General features: G+C 42.0%; 3 protein-coding genes across 19 annotated transcripts in view; 1 reads left to right on the top strand and 2 right to left on the bottom strand.

Moving 5' to 3' along the window:
- The window catches only part of LOC109863718 (transcription factor cwo), a 42,720-nt gene extending 27,039 nt beyond the window's left edge, over positions 1-15,681 (bottom strand). Inside the window, exons 1-3 of one of the 5 annotated variants that reach the window (XM_020444183.1) lie at positions 15,550-15,681; positions 8,670-8,814; positions 6,784-8,510 (exon numbers count right to left, since the gene is read on the bottom strand). In XM_020444183.1, the coding sequence (XP_020299772.1) occupies positions 6,784-6,845 (62 nt within the window). In that variant the 5' untranslated portion in view covers positions 6,846-8,510; positions 8,670-8,814; positions 15,550-15,681. Of the gene's footprint in view, positions 1-6,783; positions 8,511-8,669; positions 9,591-15,549 lie in introns of those variants that run through there. The other 4 variants (XM_020444185.1, XM_020444186.1, XM_020444188.1 and 1 more) reach the window with 4 other exon arrangements.
- A 4,413-nt stretch (positions 15,682-20,094) lies between these two features.
- Positions 20,095-25,737, bottom strand: LOC109863740 (calcium homeostasis endoplasmic reticulum protein). Of its 4 annotated transcripts, none has more exons than XM_020444219.1 (8): positions 25,492-25,737; positions 24,618-24,788; positions 23,307-23,970; positions 23,135-23,206; positions 22,382-22,787; positions 21,900-22,303; positions 21,459-21,821; positions 20,095-21,301 (listed from the first exon to the last, which is right to left on the bottom strand). In XM_020444219.1, exons 1-8 carry the CDS (start codon positions 25,508-25,510, stop codon positions 21,007-21,009), a joined length of 2,394 nt encoding a protein of 797 aa, XP_020299808.1. In that variant the 5' UTR covers positions 25,511-25,737; the 3' UTR covers positions 20,095-21,006. The 4 variants fall into 4 exon arrangements, with proteins under 4 accessions (XP_020299808.1, XP_020299809.1, XP_020299810.1 ...); XM_020444220.1 differs by having other exon boundaries at positions 22,385-22,787; XM_020444221.1 differs by lacking the exon at positions 25,492-25,737 and adding an exon at positions 24,939-25,466.
- A 496-nt stretch (positions 25,738-26,233) lies between these two features.
- Positions 26,234-26,905, top strand: part of LOC109863749 (eukaryotic translation initiation factor 3 subunit G) — a 2,573-nt gene continuing 1,901 nt past the window's right edge. The window contains exons 1-3 of one of the 10 annotated variants that reach the window (XM_020444251.1): positions 26,302-26,316; positions 26,441-26,467; positions 26,727-26,813. In XM_020444251.1, coding sequence (XP_020299840.1) covers positions 26,786-26,813 — 28 coding nt within the window. In that variant the 5' untranslated portion in view covers positions 26,302-26,316; positions 26,441-26,467; positions 26,727-26,785. Of the gene's footprint in view, positions 26,468-26,726; positions 26,814-26,905 lie in introns of all 10 variants that reach the window. The other 9 variants (XM_020444248.1, XM_020444253.1, XM_020444254.1 and 6 more) reach the window with 9 other exon arrangements.

Genomic DNA, 26,905 nt, shown 5'->3' with positions numbered 1-26,905 from the left:
CCAGAAAACAAGCAAATTTCATTATATTTTAGAAACGGCAAGGTCGATACGATTATCCTTCGTCAGTATCCCCCCAATTTCGCGATTTCGTTGAAGCAAGAACCTTGATTCCGCCACGCTATCAAACCTCGAAAGCCAAGAAACAAGGATGTGCTCCGCACAAGGCTGACTTAATTAAAGTTGAGACTACTGTAGAATAGCTCACAGCTGTGTGCGAGACAAATTTCCGCACACGAAAGCAAATAGTTTTTGGCACTTGAAATTATTTCATCGAAATAAATACGATCTGGTTCCAAAACAAAGTGTTTTCTCTTTTATTTCTCGTCTTTTTCAAAATATAAACCGAATCGACCGTCGAGTGTGAGTTAATTCGAAAAAATAAAATAAACGATCGCGATGAGCGGGGAGAACAATCTCTCGAGAACGAAAGGCGACGGAATTTTTCGCAATGATTCATCTGCCTCTGGTAATAAGATCGCTGTACTATTTTCCACGACCACTCGCGCGTGCATTCATTGCTCGTGCAACACGCATATACGTACACACGTACACAAGTGTACGAGCGCAACGAGAACGGCGAAGCACCAAGGTGACTCTCACTTTTTCCCGAATGACACTGAACACATCCTCGTAGCAATACGATTATCGATCGTTCTTTGATGCTAAAATGAGACGAAGACTTGCAAATTAATCAAAACTTTTGTGAAAAAAAACATCATTTTATTTTTTACCTCAAATAAAAAAAGTCACACGCGGCGAATAAAAAGTTTCATTTCAAACGGACGATTGTAATTTCAAAGCACAAAGGAAACAAAAACCAAAACGCTTCAAGTTGTCACGCGATTTTTTTTTTCAATGGTTTTTGCTCGAATCGAATTATGCCGAAGTCGTCAAATCGACACATATATGACTTGTTATATTTTATTTCGTATAAAACCGCGCTAAAGTACTTTGTCTCGCGTTATCGCGATACGTATACGATATTATCGTCGAAATTTTCCATTGTGCCTTGAGGAGGCACTCGAGAGAAAGAAAGCGCCCTCCTCCTTCTCTCTCTCTCTCTCTTCCTCCGGTCTAAATTTTATTATCTCTTTAATCGCGCAGTGCCGAAAGATGTGCGTGCGCGGTGCTTACAAGCGGATTTCCAGTTGATAATTTGCACGCGACATAAACAACCCCGATCGATTCTCGGTCGATTAAAACCAACCCAATTTGCGCGCAAACGAGCGCATCGTGGCGAGATGTACAGCCACGGTCGATAATAAACAGACGGACGACAGCCGTCGTCGTCATCGTCGTTCGACGACTGGATACGTATAAATATATCGCCGGGGTCGCTCGCACACACGCACACACCGTGAAGTAGTTTATTGGGGTTCGTATCGAATTCCATTGATGTTGGATTTCTATTTCGGAGGACCTCGTTCGAGGCCGCAGTTGTGTACACAATCGCACACAGACCGAACACAACACTCGCGTAACAAACACGTCGGCTGCGAGTCTCCTCGGTGCTCATCTTCTCGCAAAATGGGAAAATCCCTCGCGCGTTGTTGACTCGCGCGCGTATTTACATGAAATTTCGATCTCCCGGATGATGTTATTCCCAACACCGAAGATAACGCGAATCAGATTTCGAAACGATAATTCGGCAGATGCGCACAGATATAACGATATTTTCTTACGAGACTCGCGGGAAAAAGTAAATTCGAAGTAAAATGTCCCACGAGAACAACAAAATCGGTTCTCTGTCAAATGTGTAATATCTCTGAATTGTGAAAATTGTCTGAAACGTAGAAATTGCACGTGTGAACGTTTCGTGCGAAATTATTTTTCTCGTCGAACCGATTTCTCGAGGGCCCTTATCCCTCTTTTCGAGCGTCTCTCGATTCACATTCGGATAAGAATATCAAGTTTAAAAAAAAAAAAACTAGAACAATAATATCGATAATTCCGCTCCAACGTGTTAGACGCGTACACCGATTAGAAGAACAAACCTATCAATTATCGTCTTTTAGCTTATCGAGATGACGAGACAAGCCCTGCTGATCGGCGAAACTCTGCACGTTCCCGAACTGTGAGCGGAAAATTTCGATCCAAAATGATTATCGACACGATTTGACGATTACAACGAGAAAAATGTGACAGATTCGAAATCACGAAGGAAAAATACGGAGATCTAAAATGTACGGCTCGTGACATTCGTTTGTTCGTTCGATGCGTGTCGCGCGTATGGTGATACTCTGTACGCGCGCACAAACGCTCGTCCAAGGACAGAGTAGCCTTCCGAAGGAGGTCAGAGATTTGAGGGGGCAGCGTTCTTCGTTTCCATCACGTGATTTAAAAACGCTTAGACACGCACAACACACGCCGTGATTTATGCACGTCAGATACGAATCGCCTCTCTCGTCCGCCTCGATCATTACCTCGCGCTGATCGCGAAATAATCGTAGGCCGGAATAAATATTTTTCTCCGGAGAAGTATGCGTAGCATCAATATTCCTCGGTCTAATAATTTCACGTCAAATCGAGTAAGATTTGTTATTAAAGATTTATTTTAGTTTTTCCCGTGAAATGTTTTATTTTCTCGTGTTTGTCGTTTCTTTTTTTTTTCTTTTTTTTTTTTTCTACTCTTGGCTTTCACTTCATTTTCTCACGCGAAACATCATCTGGACAGTCGCTTCGCCGTCGCGACTGTCTATCGATTGACCCTGAAGTCGCGAAGTGGCGAATGTTAGAAGCATGAACATTCCAAAAAGATATAGCGCACAAAGATGCATCTCTCGTTCGCGAACACACAATACCAGCGAGGCAAGAAGCAGAAATTCACATTCCGAGCACAAGAAACTCGCGCGCAATTGTCGCCGGTTGCGACAACGCGCGCGGCAATTATCGCAATTTGTCGCGCTCGAACGGGAAAATGAGTTCGAAAATAGGCTTCCATAATAGACACCTAAGAGATTTTCCTAGTCGCGCACGTGGATCAAACGCTAAACACACACACACGTCTAATTATGCGCGCTTCTTGAGTATGCATAATTGAAACGCTCGCAACATCATCGAGCGCGTGATGTGTTCTGTTTGTACGCTATTACGGTCCCCTTTTAGCTCCCACAAGTGTCATTAATTTGTGCGGATTAGTTCCTTCGATACAAACGGTTTGTTGACGTGTCAGAATTTTCGAATCATTACGTTCTTATTTTTACACACACACACATTTTTGATCAGACGTATATTTTATATATAATTCTGACTGGAATCTCAAATTATTTTCTTTAACATTTTCAACAGAGGAATTCTGATTGTACATATTTGAGAGAAAAAAATTTGTTGATACAGTACGTCCATTTAAAATTAAATTGAATTGACTGACGTCAATGCTTTTTTTACGAGTATGTTAAATAAATATATAAAACAAAAATATTACGTACGTATGTATTATTTATACAATTATTATTTGTACAAATTTCTCGAAAAATCAAAACCAATGGAATCGGTTGCGCAGATTGCGATTCGCGTTCGCGAGAGAATCGCGGTTGTAATACAATTCCCATATTTGACAAGCGCGCATATCGACACACGCAGCAGATAACGCAATTCGAAGTGTATCCTCCTAGCATTCGCGCAAACTTTAATTGCTCCGCGATCCCATTCGGATCGCGGTTCGTTTCCATGACGCAGGTATTATTCCGTCCCGCTCGACGTCAATCGCGCGAGTTCTTCGTGTCGCGCGTTGCAGTGGCAACGCCATAAGGTTGGTTAGATTGTTGCCGCAATGTAGCCCGCGATATCGTGATCGCCAGAGACGAAAGCGACTTATCTCTCTCTTCTGGGAACGTGACTTCGTTTAAACGCGGGATGAGATTGCGCGATGCGAAAACGCGATATTTCTATCGAGCCGCCACAATCTTCAGAAATAATACCGTCTTTTTCCCGTGGCGTTTTTTCGATCTTCGCCGTATCGAATGTATCGAAAATTCGCTTAAAATCTTCAATTGTCAAGTTTTTTAATGTAAATATATTTTATTAATATATAAAAACAAAACGCACGTTTTTGAAATTAGAAAAAAACAAAAATTGCTCGCCAGATATGTTTCTCGTAACTTTCGCGCGATAACGAAACTTCTGTCTTTGTAACGCAACGCCCGTTCCTTTCCCAGTCTGATCTTTTGACATCCGCGCGATGTACACACGGACACCCTCTTCCAATTGCGCATTAGCCGACGCAGGTGGTTGGCCGTTTGCACATTCGCACAAACGCGCGTACCACTGAGAAACACGACCGCGCGAAAATAAATCCGTGCAGATCGATTCGCAGTGTCAACGGCCGACGAGATAATCCGCATCGTCAAAGATGCGACATGGTTTTATAGAGAGAAAGGAAAGAAAAAAAAAAGAAAGAAAGAGAAAAGCTTCTGTAAAACTTCTTTCGGAATTACATAATTTGAATTATGTTGCGAATAATCACCGAGTGAAAGAGAGGTTAAAGAAAAAATACTCTTCGCAAACGATACAAAATGATCGCGAAATAATTCAGTACTGATATGTCACATCGAAATAAGACACAAATTGTATCACCGCGGTGTTCGTTCGTTTTGCCTCGTCGCGTCAAAATTCATATATCGACGAATCGCGAAAGTGAACGGGGTTTTCATCACTTCAACAACAGTTCGTGCCGAGAACACACAACAAACGCGTCAACAAACTTATTGACGATTTTTCGAATTCAGCATCGATTGCGCGAGCTTTGTGCTTATTGAATATGACACTTTTTTTATCTTATCTTGTACGCGCACGGCCATGAATTTTTCGGTACTCTCAAAGAGATACAAACGAAGTATATATATATACATGTATATATATATATATGTAACATATAAATTTAATTATCAGGAGAGTAAGCGAAAGAGGAGAGAGGAAGGAACCGCGCAAAGAAGAAAAAAAGAGACACGTTTCTCGAGTGTCAAAACATCTGTGTACTCTCGCGATAACGATAACATCCGCAGATCTCCGTACGCAATCTGCAGATTGCGCGATAACGATTTTTCGACATTTCCACAGATTTCAAAGCGAAATAATGAATGAAATCGAGTACTGCGCTGCGCTCACGTGCGATCAAAATATTTTCGACGCGACGATGACACACATTTGTCGAAAAAATATGAAATAAAAATATTTTTCTCTGTCGCGTTTAAATTGTTAAATATTTATGAGAGAATTGCGCGAGGAAGGGAAAATTCCGTCGAATAAAAAATATATGTTATTTACTTCTCTCGCGTGTGCGTCCCTGACTTAAATTTTGCCGTGAAGGTGTAAGAAAATTATTTCGCGCGAACTCGTGAGCGGAAAGCCGATGGCACTCTTGATGAGATTTTCGCGAAAACACACGCTCTCGTTTCTCGAACAGCCAAACAACTTTGAGTGAAAGGAGCCATTTGTGCAAAATAAACCAGTATCAATATTCGCAATGGTATATACGCAACATGATTGTACGTAAATACTCATGTGTGAGCACGATGTGTGTATGTAAATATTTTTTTACGTAATAATCTCCCTCACTCGCGGATGTATCCAGAGAAGAGACAGACACGCTGTAAAAAAAAAAAGAAGAGAGAGAGAAATGACGAATGTGCAACTCAGTTTCATCTTTTGCTTCCAAAATTGCTTGCAGATACATTTTTTTTTTTTTTTTTTTTTTTTTTTTTTTTTTTTTTTTTTTTTTAGATACATTTTTTTTTTTTTTTTTTTTTGTTATCGCGTTGTCGCTCTTAGATGAGAGACCTACTCGCGCATCTCTGGAGAGACGTGTTTCATCTCACGATGCGAACGCGAAATCGTATCATCCATAGTATCACCGCTCATTCATTTTGCGTGAATACGCAAATTGCGAAGTGAGTCACAAGTCATACGTCCTTCTCACGCCCTCGTCCAGGCCGCACACACGTGCACACGCGCGATGTACACACAGCTAAAGAAAACCGACCGAGTAATGACTCTCGCGCTACTACTACTTCGAGTCTCTGCTGATTTCCACACACGTGACGACAGCGATCGCGGCGAAACACGTTCCGATCGGGTGATTCTTGCCCTCGTTTATGCGCAAACACGCGCTCCCCTCTCGAAATTTCGTTCGCAAATATATAAATTCTCTCTTCCCTCTCTCGCGCGCTATATTTCTCAAAACAGGGAATGTAATCGTTTTCAAATCAAGGATAAAAGCAAACGCGCGCGAGCGTGTTATTAATATTTGCTTTATCGCCGGCGCGATATTTATTTTCGCTTATTTGCCGATCATTGATTTCGCGTTATTATTATTTATTCTTGAAAATATACGCACAGCGGCCGAGACAGGAGCAATGTGTTCGCGTCTCGTCGGAAAAACAAAAAATTTTTTTAATCTGTCCGGTCAACATTTAAACAGATATCGCGAGAGAGACGCAATATCTGTTTGCACTTTGAAGATTCACATACTGCGTGTGTATATATATACATGTAAAAGTTATTCGAGGAAGTCTGTGTTAAATCTCATTAGTATCGCGTATGTGCGAACATCTAACAGAATTACTGGCGTTGCGTCAACGCCAGTTGATTGGCGAACTCGCAGACTGAATGAATTGTCTGTACATATTTATTTCTCAGATCCGATCTCGCGCAAACAACACGAGCTACGTCGTCACGCCGCGGAGAGAGACTATTGCGCAACCGACCCTTGCTCTTTAAATTCGATCACCTTATATATATATATATATATACACACGCACGAACGCATTTGAAGCAAGCACTTACCTCTCGTATTTCACCTGCATCGAGTGCGCGTTGTCGTCCCAGTAATTCTGTGTCTCCATCATCTTGCAGCATAGAACAAGCGGTGCGGTACCGCTGACTTCCGGAGTCCTGCGACGATCAACTTCCGTCCCGGTGCTCTTCTTCGCTTCCCCTTCGCTGCGTGTTGTGCGCTAGCACGGCGGCGTATTATCTCGTCCGGTTCACGTCTTGAGAGAAGCGCCAAGTGTAATTGCAATTGCGGACGCGCGCGCGAGAATCGCACGACGATGGAACGTGCAGCGTCACGTGACAGTTCGCGGCTCCGGTTTCTTTCAATATACTCCGGCGAATTATCTCCGCTCCGGCGACGAGAAAAATCCTCGATCGCGAATCGAACAAAGATCGATCGATCGAGAACGCACGTGCAAAGGCGTGTGAATCGAACGTAAAATAAAACCCAAAACGCGTATGTAACGCACGTATCGCACAACACGACGCACGACGATACGAAACGGCGAGATTAGGTTAGTTTCACGTCTACGGGCTCACTGACATACTACGCGAGGAGTAACACGGCCGGCGGCGCCCGGGAATTCGCCCACGACACGACTCTGCTGCTCCGAGAGTCCAGTTCTCGCGACGCGTGATATCCGTGCTGGCGCCCTCTTTCTCCCGCCTCCCACCTTTTCTCCCGCACTCTCTCTCTCTCTCTCTCTCTCTCTCTTTCTGTCTCTCTTTCTTTCTTTCTTTCTGTTTTTTTTTTTTTCTTCACTTGCTCTCCTCTCCCGTACGACGTGCGAGACGCGTGTGCGAACGAACCGCGCGCGCCCGTTCACCGATTCCCGCCGTGAGATCGGACGGAAGAGTTCTCTCCGGCTTCTGAGAAGAACGCGCTCTCGAGACTTCCTTTCCCGCTTCCTCTCGCACCACTCCGCGGTCGATAATCTCGATTGACGGTATCGATTGTGTGCCGTCGCGTCGCGTCGCGCACACACCACCGGTTTGTGCGCGAAAGATCAGCGAGGAAAGTTTTTTGATCTCGACGACCCGAAACGTCGCCGATGGCGCTCGACGAGCCGCCGGAGTATTGGTACAACGAGCGGTGATAAGGCCGTTGACTCGCGACCGCGAAATTCCGCGACACCGCCAGGGCCGTGTAAATAAACGCCCGGGAATAAAACTCGGTGCCGAATCCGCGCGCGCGCGAGTTCCTGAAGATCACGCGATCTCTCGCGCGATATATATACGTCGAGAGTCCTCTCTCGTGAGATTTCCTCGCGATCAATCGCCGAGAAGCGATTTGTCTCGGAGAGAGTCTCCGATTCTCGCAGCGATACGGATTCCCGCTTGTGAAGGATCGATAAAAATACTCGAGAGGAGATCTTTCGATTAATTCGCTCGCTTTGGAGAGACGACACGGCGGCAGGGCAACAACGCGGCGCGCACAACGTGTGTCGTCGCCTCGACAGGTTACGTGTAATCGCGCGCAGCCCTGTTCGACGATGGCATAGCGAGCAGCGATTCAACGTTGGTTGGTGGGAGTAAAATCCGGAGCCGTTGGCTTCAGGTGCGGCTACAACGATCGCGGAGTCCGCGGGTTAGGTTATTTATTGCGAGATCTTTTTTTGATTTAGGTATGTGAGAAAAAATAAAATGGCGTTAACGTCAAAACATTGAAGATTCGCGCTCGAATTGAGATTTCGACGAAATTTGTAATTGCGCGTAAAATGTTCAGATAATTCTAATCTCTGAAAAAAAATATTTTTTTGAGAGAAAACTTACAACAATTTACTTATACAATTAAAGCACATATTTAATTAACGCAACGCGTTGTAAGTATCTAATTAAAATTGTGATCCACATTTGCTTCTCACTTGAGAAGCGCTGAACGCAAAAAGTAAATTTACTTAATTGATCTTGCGACTCTCGTCCAAATATCTTCTTGAATGACGTAGTATCTTCTCCATTCACGCAGCGAAATTTTCTCATATTCTCGTATCTTTATTTTTCGCCACGTGTATTGCATGATGTAATCCTCGTCCAATTCCCTCTCTGAATAAATAACGAGAAACTAAATTTTACACTCTTAATGCGAGTAATAAAGTTTTTATGTCGAGATATAAATTTAGATGTTTCTTTTTTTGAGTTTCTTTTTCTTAAATAAATATTAATCGAGCGAAGTTTTAAAGAGACTCTGTCGGCGCGCGCGTGAGAAAAAACTCATTAATTAACTAATTCAACCTCACAAAGTGGACGAGCAAGCCTGGAATCGCAAGTTTAAAACGTGCATCGACTCGACTAAGCGATGGCGGTGAGCTCGCGAGATGACGTCGTAATTCGTGATAAGACGGGGCGTTCTTGACACATCACGTGTTGATAATCGTACGCGGAACGACGCGATATGGCATCTGAAAATAGTTTCGACAATCCCACGCGCGCGGATGTTGTTTCTTTTGTTCATATGCTGCAGAGCGCGCACAATTTTCAAAACAAAAACAAACATTTGACTCGGGGAATGTTCGCACTCGCATTCGCGCGCGCTCGATCGCGATAACGCGACGGTCTTGCGTCGCGAGATCTGAGAAAAAGTTATCGTGGGGATGTGCTCGCGCGCGAGATTACCGCATCGCTTCGCGACGAGGAGGAGCGTTTCTCACGTTTTTTGTCGCGTCGTATCTCTTCCGCGAACGCGCGCGGATTTGCAATCGGCGATTTATTCGGCGCGATCGTAAAAATATCGAAAAGGCTGTTTGATCGTAAAAACTGATGAAAAAAAAAAACGCGGAAGGCGATGATAAATTTAATCTCGAAGATAAAGACGTGTGTTAACATTGTGATATCTTTGACGTATTGATATATAGCCATTGAAAATGATTCACGTCAAAATAAATATTGATGACGAAACGATACGGTAATAACGATTTGACAGTGAACCAAGTTTTGCTAAAGATTTTGTTAAACATTAAGAAAATGTTTATATTACTTTTTTCTATCATTTTCTATAATTGTTTCTCTTATATAAAAACAATAGTCAATTAGTTTTTCTTATATTGCGATTTTTCTAGAAATAATTTTTATAATATATGCAAACTTTATATATATATATCACGCCTTAAAAAAAAACTGCGTCCAGTCGCACGATATCTGTAATGATCGACGCGTTTCTTATAACATCGGTGACATTGAAATTCAATCCGTCTTATCGATTGATAGATCTCATTAATTTCATCATCAGAACCACAACATCTGTTTACGTTCTATTCGAACAAAAAGTCTAATAAATATTATTACACTTTTTATATCTTCTGAGAAAGAGAGAGAGAGAGAGAGAGAGAATTTAGCGAAAACTTGTGTAAATTTTTATCGCGTTGTAAATAATATGTTTTTAACAACGGCGTCAGTGAATTTTCATATAAACAAAGTTTTCGCTAAATTTATTTATTCGAATTTAGCTGCCGCCCAAATGTGCGTGTAACTAAAGTAAATTTCATATTATAAAATTACGTCAGTGCGATCAATCGGGTGAAAATAGCAAATGCTCGTTACGTTATCTCCGTGTAGCTTTCAGCTGGACTATCGAGGATAAGACCTGTACCGCGCGAGCATCACGTAATGCGCTACTAACCGATGATGCAAATGCGTCGGGACACGTAAGGTGCTTGTCTGTGAGAAATAAAAGAACAAAAAGAAAAGAAAAATATCCAGCTTTCCAGGTGAAAGTCTGCATCATCGGTTAGGAGGGGGCCAAGTGGGGACTTGCAACGTTACTGACCAGTGCACCAGAGCCAACACAATCTTCGGAGTGGCGGGAGGATCGAAGAGGGAGCAAAGAAGGTGAGTTGTGATCGTCGTGGCACCGGCGCGCGAGTGGGGAGCGTGCGGTGGTTCCACGCTATGCGACACGTGCGCGTGACGTCACGGGGCCGGTCACGCGAGCACCGTGTGCTCTCGGTCACGTGTCCTGTCACGCGCTCAGCGCTCAATCCCTCCTCCGATCGTCCCCCTTCCTCGCTAATTCCACACTCCCCTCTTCCGATCGGCCGTCGGTTCTCCTTTCCCGTCGCGGCTACTCCTTTCGAACGTAGATACTGTATACGTCCTCGGTCGCTTCTTTCTCTCCTTCCTTCTCGCGCGCAGTCGATTAAGATCCAAGTGCAAATCAGTCTCTTTCTCTCTCTTTTTCTTTCTGATCTTCCTCTATTCTCCTTGGTCGTTTTAAGATCTTTGACCTTTTCTAATTATGCCTTTTAATGTCGAGATTGTATTTTGTGACATTTTGTATCCTCGATTATATATTCGCATAAACATTTTCGGCTTTTGCTTGGAAAAAAAACTAAATATTACTAAAAGTCGAATACTCAACGGGAAAAAATAAATAATTCATGTTTTTGAAAAAAAAAAAAAAAAAGTATAAAGAAACGTACGAAGAGACTCTTCGGTTTGTTTTGTGCGTATGTAAATCCCGATTAGTCCCGATAATCTCACCCAAGTTGTTTGTTGGCAACACGTATTTACATTTCCATAGGTGCTTTTTTGTGTTTATTTTGCATGTATTATTTAAATTCCATGTATCGCGCAATCTCGCTCGCGCAGTCTCTGCTCGCGTTACAATATCAAGTTTTTCCCCAATTATTTGCATCCGTCGAAGCTTTCTAAGAAGCTTTCCGTCCGCTGGAGGAAAAAAATAACAAACAAGGAAAAACGAAAAGTAAAAAAAGCACAGCATTTTCTCAATACACGTCGCCGTCCAAGAATGGGCATGACGTCGAACGCCACGCATCTCTCAATAACCGTAACGCGCTTTGTGAAAGAACGATTGATCTCTCGCGCGGGATATAAAAATATGATATACTCTCTCCGAGTTTGTGCGCAGCACGTGGACGTGCCGCCCACGCGAGCGCTATTTGCAGCGTGGGAAATTCAATCGAAGTGAGAAAAAAAGGGTCGACGCTTACGTCGTTGTGGCGGAGGTGGCGAAGGAACTGCGCTAGGTTCTTTCAGGTTCAAGTACGACAAGGAACGAGAGAGAGAGAGAGAGCGAGAGAATAAAGAATGAGAAGCGCATCCTGGGAACGCGAGGATCTATCGCGAGGTTGTTCTTCTTCGAGTTGGATTCTTCGAAATACTAGAACGTCGTCATAGGGAACGTCATCATCGCGGTCGTCGTCGTCGTCGTTTTGAAGAGCGAGCGCTATAATTACATGCCGAGAGCGAGCGAATGTTCTAATTTGCCAAGGACAAACGAACGGAGGCGCACGCGGTTCAGCAAGGTGCGATTTCGCAGGTGCGATAATCGACGGGGGCTTGGCCTGCTCGATCTTCGATATACAATATCTATCTGTTTCTGAGCGCTTTCTCATCGTTGAATGGAAATGAAAGGAACAAATTGCGTCTATACAATTTGTATTCGATTCGAGGTGCGCTCTCTTTTTTTTTTTTTATAAGTTTAGTTGTGCACAAAATTAATTAACTTCAATAAACTCAAATTTTATAAATATATGCAAATAATTTTTCTCAACCGGGAAAGTTTTTGTTTATAACTTTAATGCAAGTGTGGATTAACGATATATACCGAGAAAATTGTCAAGAAAACGTTCGTTCCGATTTCAAAGACACGTCAATATTTATTGCCTCACATTCCTCTGTCTGCTTTCGAACTAAAAAGTCACGTAGAGAAACGACGGCGACGGCGACGACGACGACGTTTAAACGGCGATCGTTTAAAGCGACTCGTAATTTCATTCCGGTCAGCGCTTATAGAAGAGCATGTCGACGAAGGAATTTAAATTGAGTCGTAGGCAGGATGCGGAACTGCAAGTTCGATCGCGTCGCGTCGAGAAACACGAAGAGAAACTTCTCGGAAGCTCTTGGAAAGAAAATTATTTTGTCAACGCGTGACGCGAGAAATTGCGTAAAAAAAAAAAAAAAAAAAAAAAAAAAAAAAAAAAAAAAAAAAAAAAAAAAAAAAAAAAAACAAACAAACAAGAAACAAAATTCGCGTAAAGGTAAATTTAACGCGCGTTTATTACGATTTATTGCCCATTTGTTGTACGCGCGCATAAAATCCGCTTAACGCGCAATCGACGTGGCGGTAAAAGTGAACGTTTACGAGAAATGCGCGAACTTCCTCGCGCGAGAGATAATTAGACGTCGAAAAATGAGAAAATACAATACCGAGACTGCATTTTGTGCGGATTACACGGCGGTGTATATAATTGTTCTCGAAAGGCGAAATTGTGTGAACCGGAAGCGAGCGATTGTTTGTCAGACGCGTGTAAATAAAAAATGCGTGTCGTACGCGCAATAGTTGAGAGCCGGGGATCAAGAATAACCCGGACTCGCCGCGGATCGCGTTTATTTTCTCGCGTACGAGACAAGTCCGAGCTATTTTCGAGATCGCGCGCGCGCGCGCGCGTGTGTGTGTGCGTGTGTGTGTGCGCGCGCGCTGCGCGACTTACTCTCGTTTGAATACGTCAAGTTCGTACCTACTTAGTCGCGGTCTGACTGAAGTCGTGCCCCTTTCCGCTTATATCAAATTCCCCCGTGTGCTAAATCCGTCGTTCTCTCGGCGGCCGTCGGCAAAGCCAATTCAAACGAACGTGCTAATCACAGCGAAGCTACCTAAATATAGCATTGCTGCGTGATTAACGGCGTTTAACAACAAGAGAATGACTTGCAGCATATTATTCCGAAAGGAAAAACAACATTCCGCGCGGTCATTATATTCTAAAGAGACGCATCGCGCGCGTTATCTTTAAACAGTGTTATTTGAGGTATAACCGTGTCTAAAGTTAGCTTGGCGCTAACAACAGTTCGTTGTTTTTTAACAGCGTGAGACGTCGACCGTTGCTTCGTTTTGTTTTTCTTTTGTTCACTTTGCTTTCAATATTTGCTTTGTTAAAATATCCCACGCGAGGAATTGCCGCAACATTAAAATATTGACAAATATGGAAACGCGTTATATTATTATTATTATTATTATTATTAAATGCATTCGGTCGGGAATTTGATTCTCTCTCCGGGACGAGAAAAGCCCCGATGTGAAACGTAACAGTTGGATAAGCGGCTATTTGTGCGGGTTAGACGCGTGACATAACAGCGCGCGCGGCTTTTCCGTGTGACGATTATTCACCGCGGCGTCACCTTTTAAATTACTATCCTCCGACGACGAGAATGGCGTGTCGCGGATGATCGTGTATTTACGTAATTCCGGCAAAATGTAAAACCCGCGCGGCGCTTTCTAGTTCATCGTGCGTGCTTCCTCCTTCCTCCGCGATCTTACGCGGCTTTCGTAATAAACAAAAAAGTCGCACGTGACCGTTATCGCGACCGACTCTCTTCTCGCCGGCTTACTTTTCAATCCCGTCGATTTGAATTTCAATCTCGAACCCGCTCGGATACCGCGCGGAACTGCAAAAATTCTGTATGTATTTTCAGTTGAACGAAAATATCACTGAAAAAATAATAAAAAATCGAATGAAACATTTGTCATTTTTTTTTCTTAAGCACGCGCGCAAATAAAACTCGCGTTTGAATTTGCTTCTGTGTGAATAAAAAAAATAATTACAATGTAAAATAATATTAAAAATAAAAAAAATTGTTATAATTGGGATGTAATTACCGCGCGCGACGTTTAACTTTATTGAGGACATTGTCGTGAGAGAAAAGACTGGATAAATTTGTTCGAGGGCAAAAGCGTGCCGCTCGCAGCTAAATGCGGCGCACAAACATGCATTCTTTCCCTCCCCTTCTACCTTGCGACCGACACCGGAATCCGTGCCGACCTCTTCGGCAGAACAAGGTTCACTTTGCGATTCCAGGCACACGTACGTACGTACGTTCGCTCGATGCGTCGTCGCTTTTTACGAACAAGTACAAAACGAGCGTCATCGCGCACGTACTTCGGCGTATATCGCGACGTCCTCGTTAAAACTATCGCGTTCTATCGTCGTATCGAGAAAGAGCTGAGGTCGCGCGCCGGAAAGGTGAAAGAAATATTTATTTTTAGCGAGCTTTTTCTCTCTCTCTCTCTCAAAGTTACTGATAATTTCTCGAAAAACATCGAAAATCTTTCACGTGTGCTTCGTGAAATATTCACGAAACAATCTTCTTCTCGTTTCGATTCTCATATAAAAAAAGCTCGTCTTTCTCTCTGACGGTTGGTTCTATTTTTAGAAATTGAAAGCTTTTCCAAATTTGCACACCTCTTGCAAAATAGACACACAGATTTCAGTCAAACGTTTATTGCTTTCTCTCTAAAATTAGATTTCAGATAGAAAGCAAAATTTACGACAAATATAAATTCGGACGAATGTGTAAATTCGTCACGCGCCGATATGCCAAGTTGGTCGTCGGCGAGTGTTCAGCGCATCGTTTGTAAACGATGGTCTCGTTGCGTTCAGCAAACGGTGGAAAACGAACGACGCGCTCGGCCCGGACTATTTTCCACCTACTTTCCCGTATTATGCAAGCGCGTGAACGAACGAGCGAACGAGCGAGCGAGCGAGCGAGCGGACGGGCGGTTTCAGCGTGCCGCAATTTGCGCAATAAACCGCACCGGTGACGATGTCATCGAACACACACCACCGGCTACCGTCGTCGAGCGACGTGCACATTGCGTGCACGTGTCGGGAAGGGTAAACGCGTGGTCGCGCGCGTGACTCCGCGCCGCCGAGGCGTTCCCTTCTCTCCGATCACGTGGAATATAACGCGGTTGAAACATTCTCTCCCCGCGTCTCCGCACACACCTCGCGCTCCTTCGCGCGTTTTTTTCCCCCCTTTCCTCACCTCTCCTCACCTTGTCCGTTTTCTTCACCGTCGTCCTTCTTCTCTCGTCCATTCTCGCCACACACAAGAGATCCGCGGTGCTCTCCGCTCTGTTGCACCGTCACGACTCTCCGTGCCTCCTTTCCGTCACGCTGTTCCCAGCGACTTCCAACCACGCGGTTGGACCACGCATAGCAACGCGCACAGACAACACACACATATACAAAGGCCGACAATGTCGCAAAGCGGCACTGGAGCCGGAGAGAGAAAGCCGAGACGGAACTTGATAATTTCCCCACTGATAATCCCTCTTTTCCTCTATGAAATCTATTTCCGACGGGAATATATGGGAAGAGGTTGGCAAATTGCTTTTATCGATTTCTCTCAGTGAGAAATGTGATTCTTTCATTCTTTTCTCTACGGAACAATTGTAACAATCGTGAAGTTTTTTTTTTTTTTTTTTTTATCTAGCGTTTTTTTCTCGCGGACGGAGAAAGAGTGGTTGAATATCGTGCGAACGAGCGCGACGCTTCTTCCTGGAAAGATCGTCGCGATAGATGCGCGCTGCGCGCGAGGCATATCGTGACGGCATAATTAGCAACGATTACCGCAATTAACAACGATAATAGTCGCAATACAATTAAGAGCAAAATATATATAAGCGCGGAACGCAAATGGCACAGTCACTTATCAAATAACAGATAAGTGCAACGCTCACCTTCCTCGTCAGGTCGATGCACAGACTTTTTTTCTTGTACAATTTTTATAAAAGATGTAAAAATATACACGTTTACGCTCTTCTCGTTCGAATTTTTCACAAGAAGCACCGCTTCGATAACGTAATTCCACGTAAAAGTTCCCCAAAACGTTACTTTTGTCAAACAATGTTTCGCGTTTTCTAAATTTTACACGCATCCGCGATAAAGATAAGCGAAATGGAACAATAGTGCCATTGACAATTATCGCGTCGCGACATAATCGTAAAAGGAGTCAAACGATAATAGCCGCCGCCGTGACCACATAAAAAAAAAAAAAAACTGTCACCAGACTAGCGCACTTCCGTCCCAAATACGCGTCTCGAGTACAAGATCCGGTTTATACGTGACAACTCACTCGAAAGTAGGCACGACCGCTGCGATTATACATAGGTGATATACTTTCTGGTTTATTTATTTGTCAGTAGTGTAAGCACGTTTACGCGATGTTGAAAACCTTTCTCGTAATTTCCACACAAGTGGTGGAATTGTAAAATTATCAAATGTCGTTTTTCGTTCAATATTTTTGTCAAATTTTCGCAAATAAAAAAATATGTTATTTACAATTTAAATACGCAACTTTTTTTTTTATTTTATTAAAAATTCGATTTTTTCTATTTTTCTATGTTAAATAATTTGAAAATAAATATATAACACACGCACACGCACACGCACACTCGTTGTTTACAGAGATCAATGTTGCAAGTTGCATTCGCTCTTTGGAAGTCACAAAGATTAATTTCTTCACGAGGAAAACTATTCTGCGCGTCATCGTAAATAACCGATAATGGCACTATTGCCACTGCGCGTTGTAACACGTACCGTAAAATTAGATATTTGCTTCATCGCACACAATGATGCGCGCGTCAAAAGGTCAGAGGGAACAGAGAGTTCGAACCCTTTTCAGAAATGTCAATTTGTATTGTACAAGCTTGTTCGCACATAGCTCGCGGTATATTCATGGAGATGACCTTTTTTTATGTGTGACAGTTTGATATATATTGTTTTTATTTTACATCACTTGTTTAAAAAATAAAACAATGAAATCGATGAGTACGCGGTATCTTTTTTCAAAAAGCTTGGATTTTCATCGTATTGCCGAATTTCTTTTTTATCTGAAATTTCTCGGCGGCGTTTTTCAGCCGACGTTGCGATTTTTTATATTCTGCACTTCTTTGAACAACTTCAGCTCGGGACAGAAACGAAGCCGATGCGCGTTCCAAGAATAACAACGCATTAACGTCTCGAGCACGAGCGCATCCGTGTCTTCTCTCTCTCTCTCTCTCTGCCAATGTCGACGTAATCGGCTTCTTATCGGCTCGCGTATAAATTTCTTTTCGTGGTGTCCGGCAATCACGTTCGCGCCGAAACGTGCCGCGCGCACGTTCCTCACGAACGTGAAGCGTCGAGCACAACAAACGGTCTGATAAGCCGAACTTATATAGCGGAAACGTGCGAGTTTCCGATATGGATAATATCGATCACGATTGTTTTCGATTTCGGCGCTGAAGGTCGATCGCGCGGCGCGACTCGACGCTCGAAAACGTGACATCGGTCGCGTCTTTTTCTCGTGGATCGGTTAATTGTATCAAATCATGTTGGGAACCGGTTGACACGTTCGCGCGCATACCACCCGAGTACGTTGACACGTATGTGCACGTTGCGGACGTGAACAACCGTCGATACCGCGTTCAGCCGCGACACGTGCATCGATTCCGCGAAACTAAATATCTCCTCTGCCATAAATAAATTTCCCGAGTTATCAAACTATTGATTAAACGCAAACGCTATATCGGGTTCGGTATTGATTTTGATGTTGCACGAGCGACGATAAAGTGTTATTTACTGTATAAACAGAAAAATCTTGAATAAACGTCTTTCGCAACAGATGCTTAATTTTAATCTTCGACGTTTAATTAATAACAGGCAAACTTGAAACTTGCGATGTTACATTTTTCGAAGAAATTTTTCGACGCGCAAAATAATCGACTTGTGGGAGGCGGCGTAGTAAAATCGTATTTTTTTTTTCTCCAGAGTTTTAAGTTTATCGCAAGTTCAGAGAAAACGCGATAATGCTCTCGCATTTGACGCAAAAAAAAAAAAAGTTTATTTTCGCTCGATAAAACGAGACGTTCTGGATAAGACGACCGATCGGACCGGCGAGTGTTATCGCAATTCTACGCAACTCGCGCGTAATCGCCGAACAATTTTTCAGGGAGGTGTCATCGCGCGCATATTGGAAAAGAACGCGCGGGAGCGCGTGCATGATTGAGAGAGGCCGGCCGATCGTCCGCGGCTTTGTTTACGTCTCGGCGTGCGTGACGGCCGAGAACCGCCGTCGCTATCGTCACGAAAAACCGGTTCGCCGTTGGATTTAGTCGGTTTCGATATCAGCTGCCGCTGGGAGAGTTCAAGAAGGCGCGATTAACTCGTACGCGCGGTCGCCGCGCTCGCTCGCCGAGCCATTCGTGGCAGCCAGTTTGAACGAGGCTTCTCCGTCGTTTTTTTTTTTCTTTCTCTCGCGATTCGCGCGCGCACGTGACGGCGCGATAAGGAAAACGCTTGTTTGTTGCAGCAAACGAATATCCGTGCCCGAATAAAACACTTCTATTCTACGCGCGATTATTCTCGTTTCAATTAGAATAGTTTTGTCTAGAGAGACGCGCTGTGTCTTATCGCTTTTTCTATTCTCGTCTACTCAAAGAGAGAAGTCTTTTGCTATCGGGCAAAACTGAAACAAAATTTATATAAAATATTAATTCGATATTTTTTTTTTTTTTTTAACATTACGTCGCGCGATTTCTCTCGAAGACCGAGAGGAACGTTTTTCGTCTCATTTTCCGCTTCCAGTTTGTCACACATTTTGCATACTCTGCGACTTGTAAATTTCATTACAAGAAAATCATCGAAGAACGTATAAAAAGGAAGCGGGCTAAAAATGAGAAATAACGCAGTGTATGTTAGAAAATTAGATTATTTTATACATTATTTTTAATGTGATGTGTGTGTGTGTGTGCGCGTGCGCGCGCATAGTAGTCTTAATTTATAACACATTAAAACTAATATATATATATATATATATATTTGAGAATATCCCTAAGAACATTTTAGTTCAGGGACAAATCGATTTCAATTTGTTGTTAGGGGAAGAGCGAAAAAAACCAAGAGCAACAACGGCAAATGACTCGCCTTCACTCGTGTTTGTAATAAATGTATAGGTTTTATTCTTGAGCGCTCTCTCTCTCTTTCTCTCTATCGTCGTGTATACTCAATGTATAATTACTTAACTAATTAAATACAAGTATCCTTATTTTCTTACATCTCTTCTTCTCACGCGTCGATACAACGCGAGACACATTTCTGTACACGAAATTGTAGAGCATCCTGCATAAAAAACAAAATTAAATTTGTTTTATATGCTTATAGAGAATACACGATTAAATAGGATCGGAGGTTTTCGCTGAACGTGTTGTGAACTGTGGTATACGCTTCGAATTCCTCGTACACGACTTGAAATTATGCGAGTGTGGAACTTAATCTCCCTTATCAGACTCTTTCGTAACAAGATTTACAATTAATATTTGTTTTCATTACTTGCATCAAAACAGCATTATTCTTAAAGCTCCTAGATACCCGTTGCGGCAGCCATCTTGGATGATAACGTCAGAGAAGAGGCGAGAAAATAAATTATTTGCATTTTTCAATCTCGTTGAATTTTCTCGCGTAAATCTATTTGTACTCGATGAAAGAGAGAAAGAGAAACCGCGCGCACATCGGATCTTCTCTCTTGAGTAAAAGTAAATTTTACTTGTTTTTTTTTTCCTTTTTTTTTATATAAAAAATCTTAATTTATTGATTGCAAATTACAGCAATTTTAGGCGTACATTTTCTCGTTTTCCGACGTCGTTATCCAACAGAAGCTGCGACGATTCAGTCTCCAGGAGTCTCGATATTTTTATAAATAGACCATGCACACGAAAGTATTACTAGAATCGAGACTATGTAGGCACGATTTTCCTCATGTCACACATAGGGTATGTGTGTGTTGACTTTGAACGTTCACACGCTTTGAGCGTCAGTCTTTTTGTCGCTCTTCAAATGTCAAAACAAAGATGATCGGGCTGATGCTCAAAAGCGCGCGCGAGTTTCGTCCAAATGGAAACCCATAGTGTGTATAGGCGGCACATTCCATTCTCGATTTTTTACAAAAAACAAAACAAAATTAAGATTTTTACAAAGAAATATTAGTACATTACGAGTGTTTAACTGTATCAGAAATTTCTGATAACATTTCTAATCATGATTTTACCTAAGTCAAAAATGTACAATTTTGAGAAAAATTCATCATAAAATTTATTCTAAATGATCGCTTACTGTATAAGACTTTTTAAAACTCCCGAACGAAATATTCGGCGTGGTTGTTGTTTGTTTCGGGACAACAATGAGAGTCCATTTGCGTATATTTTACATATGCAGCAAGATAGACGATTGTTTTGAAAGTATAAGCAAGTAAATCGTTCTTTGAAAAAGCCCTCATAGGCATAGGTCAACATGTTTGTTCGTTTTTCTATTCGAGAGTTGTGAGTGAAATCATCGAATTGATCGGAAAGAGAATCTGTCCTCGAACCTTGATGCCAGACACCAGTCCCTCACTCACAAAAGCATTTGTTTTTTAACTTCGCAGAGACATTCAAACGACTTTACGTTCTTACGTTGGTAACGCTCAATCACGGTCACCCCTCTCTTCCGCTCTTTCCTCCGCTCTGGCTTTCATTCTCGTGATAAACGCCTGACCTTTGTTCTTCCGGAACGTCTCGTACGGATCGTTCAAGTTGATGCCAACTCCCTTATATTGATCGTTTTTGTCGCGAATCTCGCCTCCGGAAATGGGTGCTTCTATGCCTTGTTCATTCGCGCCGAGACCGGCACCGCCCCAGCCCATCTTCTTGAGTAACTGATGTCCTTTGTTGCTCTCGTCGAGACTGATTTCTTGCGGCGCTTTGCTATAAGTAGAACCCCTAAAAAGAAAGAACCAATACACGTTTACAACATGTAAAAAGTGAAGAGTCAAGAAAATAATATAATTAAAAATAAACATTTAAAAAAAATTACTTTTTAAATGTTGAAATGATTAATTGCAACACAAATCTGATAAAAGCTGCTATTGTTGCTTACAAAAAACTTGGCGGGGTTGGACTCCTATCCTGCCTGTCTATTCTTCTATCGGGACTGCGATCTTTGTTGCTGTTTCTTCTTCTTCGGCTTCGACTGATGTGATTGCTATTGCGACTGTTGCGTCTGTGATTGGTCGGCGATCTCGATCTACTTCTGCCCCGAGATCGCGAGCGCGATTTGCTGCGCGACTTGCTTCTGTAACGTTTCTTTGGTGGACTAGGGCTCTTCGATCTCGGTCGGAGAATCGGCGATGGGGATTTAGATCGTTGTCTAATTCCAGCTGCTATGTCCTCCTCCTTATGCTTGCGAGCTGCATTTTTTGCTTTGTAATATTCGTATAATCCTAATTTTTCCCATCCATCACTAAAAATTAATTAAGATTCACAATTATGTGTAAATGCGCGTGTGTAAACCTAACCTAACCTACACAAAGATTCCTACCTATCTCTGGGAGAGTCATGATTTGGCGGTGCATAAAATGCCTCCACAGCTGCGACCAAACGATCGCTCGGTGGCGCAGGAGGTGGTAGTCTTATCGCTTCTGGATCCAACGGTTTGTATTCGCCATCCTCCAATTTTATCAGAGGTACCATCAAACCAGCCGGAAGCTCGTAGTAAGGCATACTGGGCATTAAATCCTCGACGGAAGGTTCGTGAATAACTGGGGGAGGTCCAAAACCGGGCGGTGGTTTCGAAAAGTCCGGTAAAGGAACGTTAGTAAACGGTGGCGGTTCGTTCGATGGCGGGACACCCCATCCGGGAGGTGGTTGACTGAAATTTACATCCGTGCCTATCGCACCGGGAGGACCAGAATGACTAGGTGGCATCGACATGTTTTGCTGATTCTGTACGAATAAAATTTTACGTTAATTTTTTTGTTAGTAAGAATTAACATTACATTTCGATTAAAAAAATAATACTACTACTATTTGAGGTGGCGGCGGCGGCGGCGGCGGAGCTTTCAATTGTTGATCTATAGCTATCTTTTGTTGCTCAATATTCTGGATCTGTCTCAGTGCGTGATTGACGAACGCTTGATGTTGAGCCTGATAATTATCGAATGTTTGTTTTGTCGAGGTAGTGATAGGAGTAATTGCGGTAGCGTGTTGCGCTACGAGATTAGCTTGATATTCCGACCAGGATGTGCTCGGTTGTTTCAACTTGTCTATGATACCCTCATCAAAATAATTATTCTTCGATTCCCACAGACTTAACAGTTTATTCAGCTTGGTAACCTGCTCTTCAGATGCTGCTAGTGAGGTGTTACAGAACATGGGAACTACAACACTTTCCATTGCCTTGCGAAGATCCATAGACTTTTTTCTCGCACTGTAGAAGTTTCCAATTAAGTATCGAGAAATATATCGATAACGATATTTGATTTCATCACGTATCATTTAATATAGATCTTATCATAAAATTGTAGATATAAAACATACAAGTGGTAGTAAAAGCAAGCAGAAAAGTTATATAGAAGCGCTTGAAGATACGTTGAAACGTTTTTAGGAACAAGTGAAGAGAAAGAACGCTAGAATTCTGAAATATTGGAATTATTTCAGAAATTCGTTTATAAACATATAAAAACAAACACAATTTTATTTTATTTTTTTTTTTTTTTTTGTGTACGATCCTTGCAATTAGAGTGCGTGTGCGTGCATTTATATATTTATACTAACCAGTGATGTAAGACGTCATTCACTAGATAGATAATGTGTAATTTATGACTAAAGGTTGTTCCCTGAATTACTCTGAAACAAAAATACAAGCAAAATTGAATATGTTGTATATGAAACATATGTGTATTTATACGTATACGTATATAAATTTATATTACATTTATATACATACTTTTTTAACAAATGATCAGCAACAACTTGATTACTCTGCGGAGTAAGCGAGTTCTGAAGTATCCAGGCCTTTCCCGCGCTTATACTGTCCTTCGTGCAGCTATCGATGATCGGTTGTAGCACTGTGTCAAATGCAGCAAGATCTGTATTTGTGCTTTGCGCGCTATTCTGTAGTGCCTGTTCTTGCGCCTGCCTCACGGCATCCTCTACTCTCCCCTGCTGTTGCGCCATCAATGCAGCGTGCTGCGCAGCAAGATTTTGTTCCGATTGTCTAACTTGTTCCTGCAACGTCGTCTGCTGCGATTGAAGATTCGCCAGTTCGTTTTGTAGCCACGCGGGCGGACCCGCGATGTTAACCGTCTGCGCGACACCGGCAATCGGCGGCGGATTCACACCTCCCATGGCGCCAGGAACAGATCCAATCGGCGGTCCTGCGTTTCCCGGCCCTCCCATCTGTCCAGATAAAACGGGACCGCTCTGGCTTCCGACTTGGGGCCCGAGCCCGACCACTGGATTTATGCCATTGTTTTGCGCGCTCAGACCAGACGCGAGATTGACGTTAGTCAGTGGCTGCGAGACGGCGCTTGCGGCTGTTTGCTGCTGCTGCGAAACGTTTAAACGTGGGTCTGCATTTTGCATTGGATTTATTCCTTTTTGCTTTAAAACTGTAAACGAATGACGGTGGATTATTGTAAGATGCCTGAGTCCATTTGTCAATTGATATTTGAAAAATGTGTATATAAATAGTCCAATCGGTTTTTTTTTTTTTTTTTTTTTTCTGCTGATTCTTAGCTTGTACTGGCGCGTATAAGAAAATTCTTGAGCAAGACAAGTATAGAGTATGGGAAAACTCGGCAAGTTTTTTTTTTGAGAGTACTATACTCTTTTTTCCTTTTTTTTTTACATACTTTGAGGTACTAGGGTATTACAGGATATGCTATTTTTGGTTGCATTTCCCACGCGGATTGAAGAGATATATCGACAACGTACTCCATATTAGATACGCTCCAGCAAGAATCTTAAAACTACATCTTCTCAAAATCGCCATTGCCAAGGAATACAAGATGTCTTTAGTGCAAAAGCGTTCTGCTTAACAAATAGCAATCCCAAAATCTTGAAAGGAAGATTGTTGCTATTCGACGATTAATATGACGGACAATATGACAGATTTGTACATTCGCAATGATGGAATCAGACCCTGTATCACTTTTTTTTTTTTTCAAAGTCATTCCTTTTGTTCGTTGTACAAAACATGCCCTTTTCTATGTCCTTCTCAATCACTGTAGCTGCTAAGGGGATATGTCCCACTTACTGGCTTGTTCGGTAGTCACTTTGTACTGATAGTAGTTGAAGTGCTCCCCTCCAAACAGGAAACCAAACTTGGGGTTGTCCTTCTGCTTGTTTTTTGTCATCTGCTCGAACTCTGGCCCATTGCGAGCAACAAACTGTGCCAGTTTGTCTATGATGTTCCGTAATTCAGTATCTAGATGTTATAAAATGAAAAAAAAAAGCAAGAATCAGATCCAGAAATATGTGAAGGATTAACATTTTTGAAAAAAGCAATTTAGAGTATAATGCAGTAATAGTAGTAATATGTGTAAATATATAGAATCAAGTTTTTGTGTTTTCTTACTCTGTTCCTAAAGAAAGTCAGTGATGCACAAAAACTCTCAGCTGAGTAAAATATAAGTAAATCATTAATAAAGTGGATATAATTGTTAGAACATGAGAAAAACGAACATAGGCATATCATAAACAATTATTGTTAAATGACATGTACGAAGTCCGTTATTTAAAAGATGCACACTTATTCAAACAATAACTTTTGCATTTAAATGTGCTCATTTGCAATTTTTCAATCTCAAACACATGCCTCATACATAATTCTACACAAGTAGTCATATATATCTAGAAAAACTCTAGACACTAATTATTAAAACGCATTATTTTCACGAACGGATTGCATAGATCGAATGTAACATCGCGAACAAAATGTTTGAAAATCTGAGATTTGAAGTGAAAAATTCTGTTCTTTTTTTTTGTGGTTAGTAGCAAAATAAAACTACAATGTTAATATCTAGTGTGGAAACGCGCAAAAGCGGGGGGTGATGATAAAGGGACGAAAGGAAATGCACGGGAGAGGGAGCGCTGAAGCCGGATTGCCGACGTCGAGGCAGCGTGCTCACCTGCCGGGGCCTGGTCCATCCTGACGACCGTTCGAAATTACCGAAATCCGATCAAAATCGTCTGTGAAAACGCTATATGCTCACTCGTTTGGTCGTCGGTTTGTGCGTGAACAAAATGCAATTTCGAGAACCATTTACACTGCATTACACACACTCGCCAGGAACCCGACACATGCTAAATGTCGCCATTACGATTTGGCGGCGGCCGACAATGCTGCCAACGCGCCGATTGTACGCGCAGAAGAGAAGACCGACAACGAAGAGCTGCCAGGCCCATAAGAGAATATGTAATCGCTTTTCCGCTCTATAAGCCAGCGCAATGTTCATGGATGGCGCATGTTGACAACTATACGTAGTCATGCCCGCGAACGACTTGTCGGTACGCACGTTATGTCAAACGTGGACGTGGTTCTATTCGGTGCTATGTTCACTCACAACGTAAATAATAAGAAAAATGGCCAATCACAGAAGATTAATCGATTGTGACAGATCAATTTCTTACGACTTACAACTTACGATTCTATTGTAGATCAGGCCTAACCGAATCGATTTCTGTTGAGAGCCAATGGGAGCGCGAGTTCGATAGAAATTTTTCATGGGGAATTTTGTTTGTTTCTGAGAAAAACAATTATCCGATTGGAGTTTTGCTTGCTCGCAAAACTATTGGGTGTCAGATTTATCACTGCTTTGGTGATTTTTGTGTTGTCAAGTTTTTGAGAATGACATGTAACTGATTCCACCATTTTGACAGATTCTCCATATGGACGCGTAGACGTTTGATCCAGTGTGAAGAATTTGTGATAGAAGTGGAATCGAAGAAATAGGGTATTATCTTGCATCTTTTTCATTCGTTCGATCATTTGTGTGTTTATATAAATTGTAAAAATATTTTTCCTTAGTACGAACTATTATTCAGACAAGTGAGTTAATTAAAAACTTCAATTTTTAGAAGCAAATTTATTGCGGTACGTTATAGGTTAGTCGGTGCACACACGTAACTATACTTAAACATGCTTATTTTTTATGATTTATAAAACTAGCTTACATGTTGTTTTTAAAGTAAGCCATTTTAAGCCAAAGTGCAAACTTTCAAATCAAAATCCATGGCTTTTTTGCTCTCTTAAAAGCTTTATCTAAATTTATATTATGTTAAGTAAGACATTGATAAAATAGTTTTAACATTTTTGTAAGAACAAAGTAAAATATTGTATAATTTTGTATCTAATTTGTTTCAGCATTTGTGTACAATTTTCTGGCTCTAATATAACATTTTGTTTCTTATAAAAAATATAAGATGACTGATACTGACAATACTGTAATGGGTTAAGTATAATAAATGTTTATCTAAATATATTTATACATAAATGTCAGTGACATATGTATATTATATATACATATTTTCTCCGCACAACAT

The sequence above is a fragment of the Pseudomyrmex gracilis genome, unplaced genomic scaffold (assembly GCF_002006095.1).
Source record: "Pseudomyrmex gracilis isolate BER0280 unplaced genomic scaffold, ASM200609v1 scaffold_12, whole genome shotgun sequence".
In the NCBI taxonomy this organism is placed as follows: domain Eukaryota; kingdom Metazoa; phylum Arthropoda; class Insecta; order Hymenoptera; family Formicidae; genus Pseudomyrmex; species Pseudomyrmex gracilis.
Note: the sequence above shows the minus strand (reverse complement) of the source record. Positions and strands in the feature narration are given on the sequence as shown.

What these genes read in the sequence shown, in the direction of transcription:
- LOC109863740 (XM_020444219.1), bottom strand. An exon ending in AGTGACTACCGAACAAGCCA is followed by an intron (nt 23,971 to 24,617) that starts GTAAGTGGGACA and finishes ATTCGTTTACAG; the next exon opens with TTTTAAAGCAAAAAGGAATA. An exon ending in GCTGATCATTTGTTAAAAAA is followed by an intron (nt 23,207 to 23,306) that starts GTATGTATATAA and finishes TTTTTGTTTCAG; the next exon opens with AGTAATTCAGGGAACAACCT.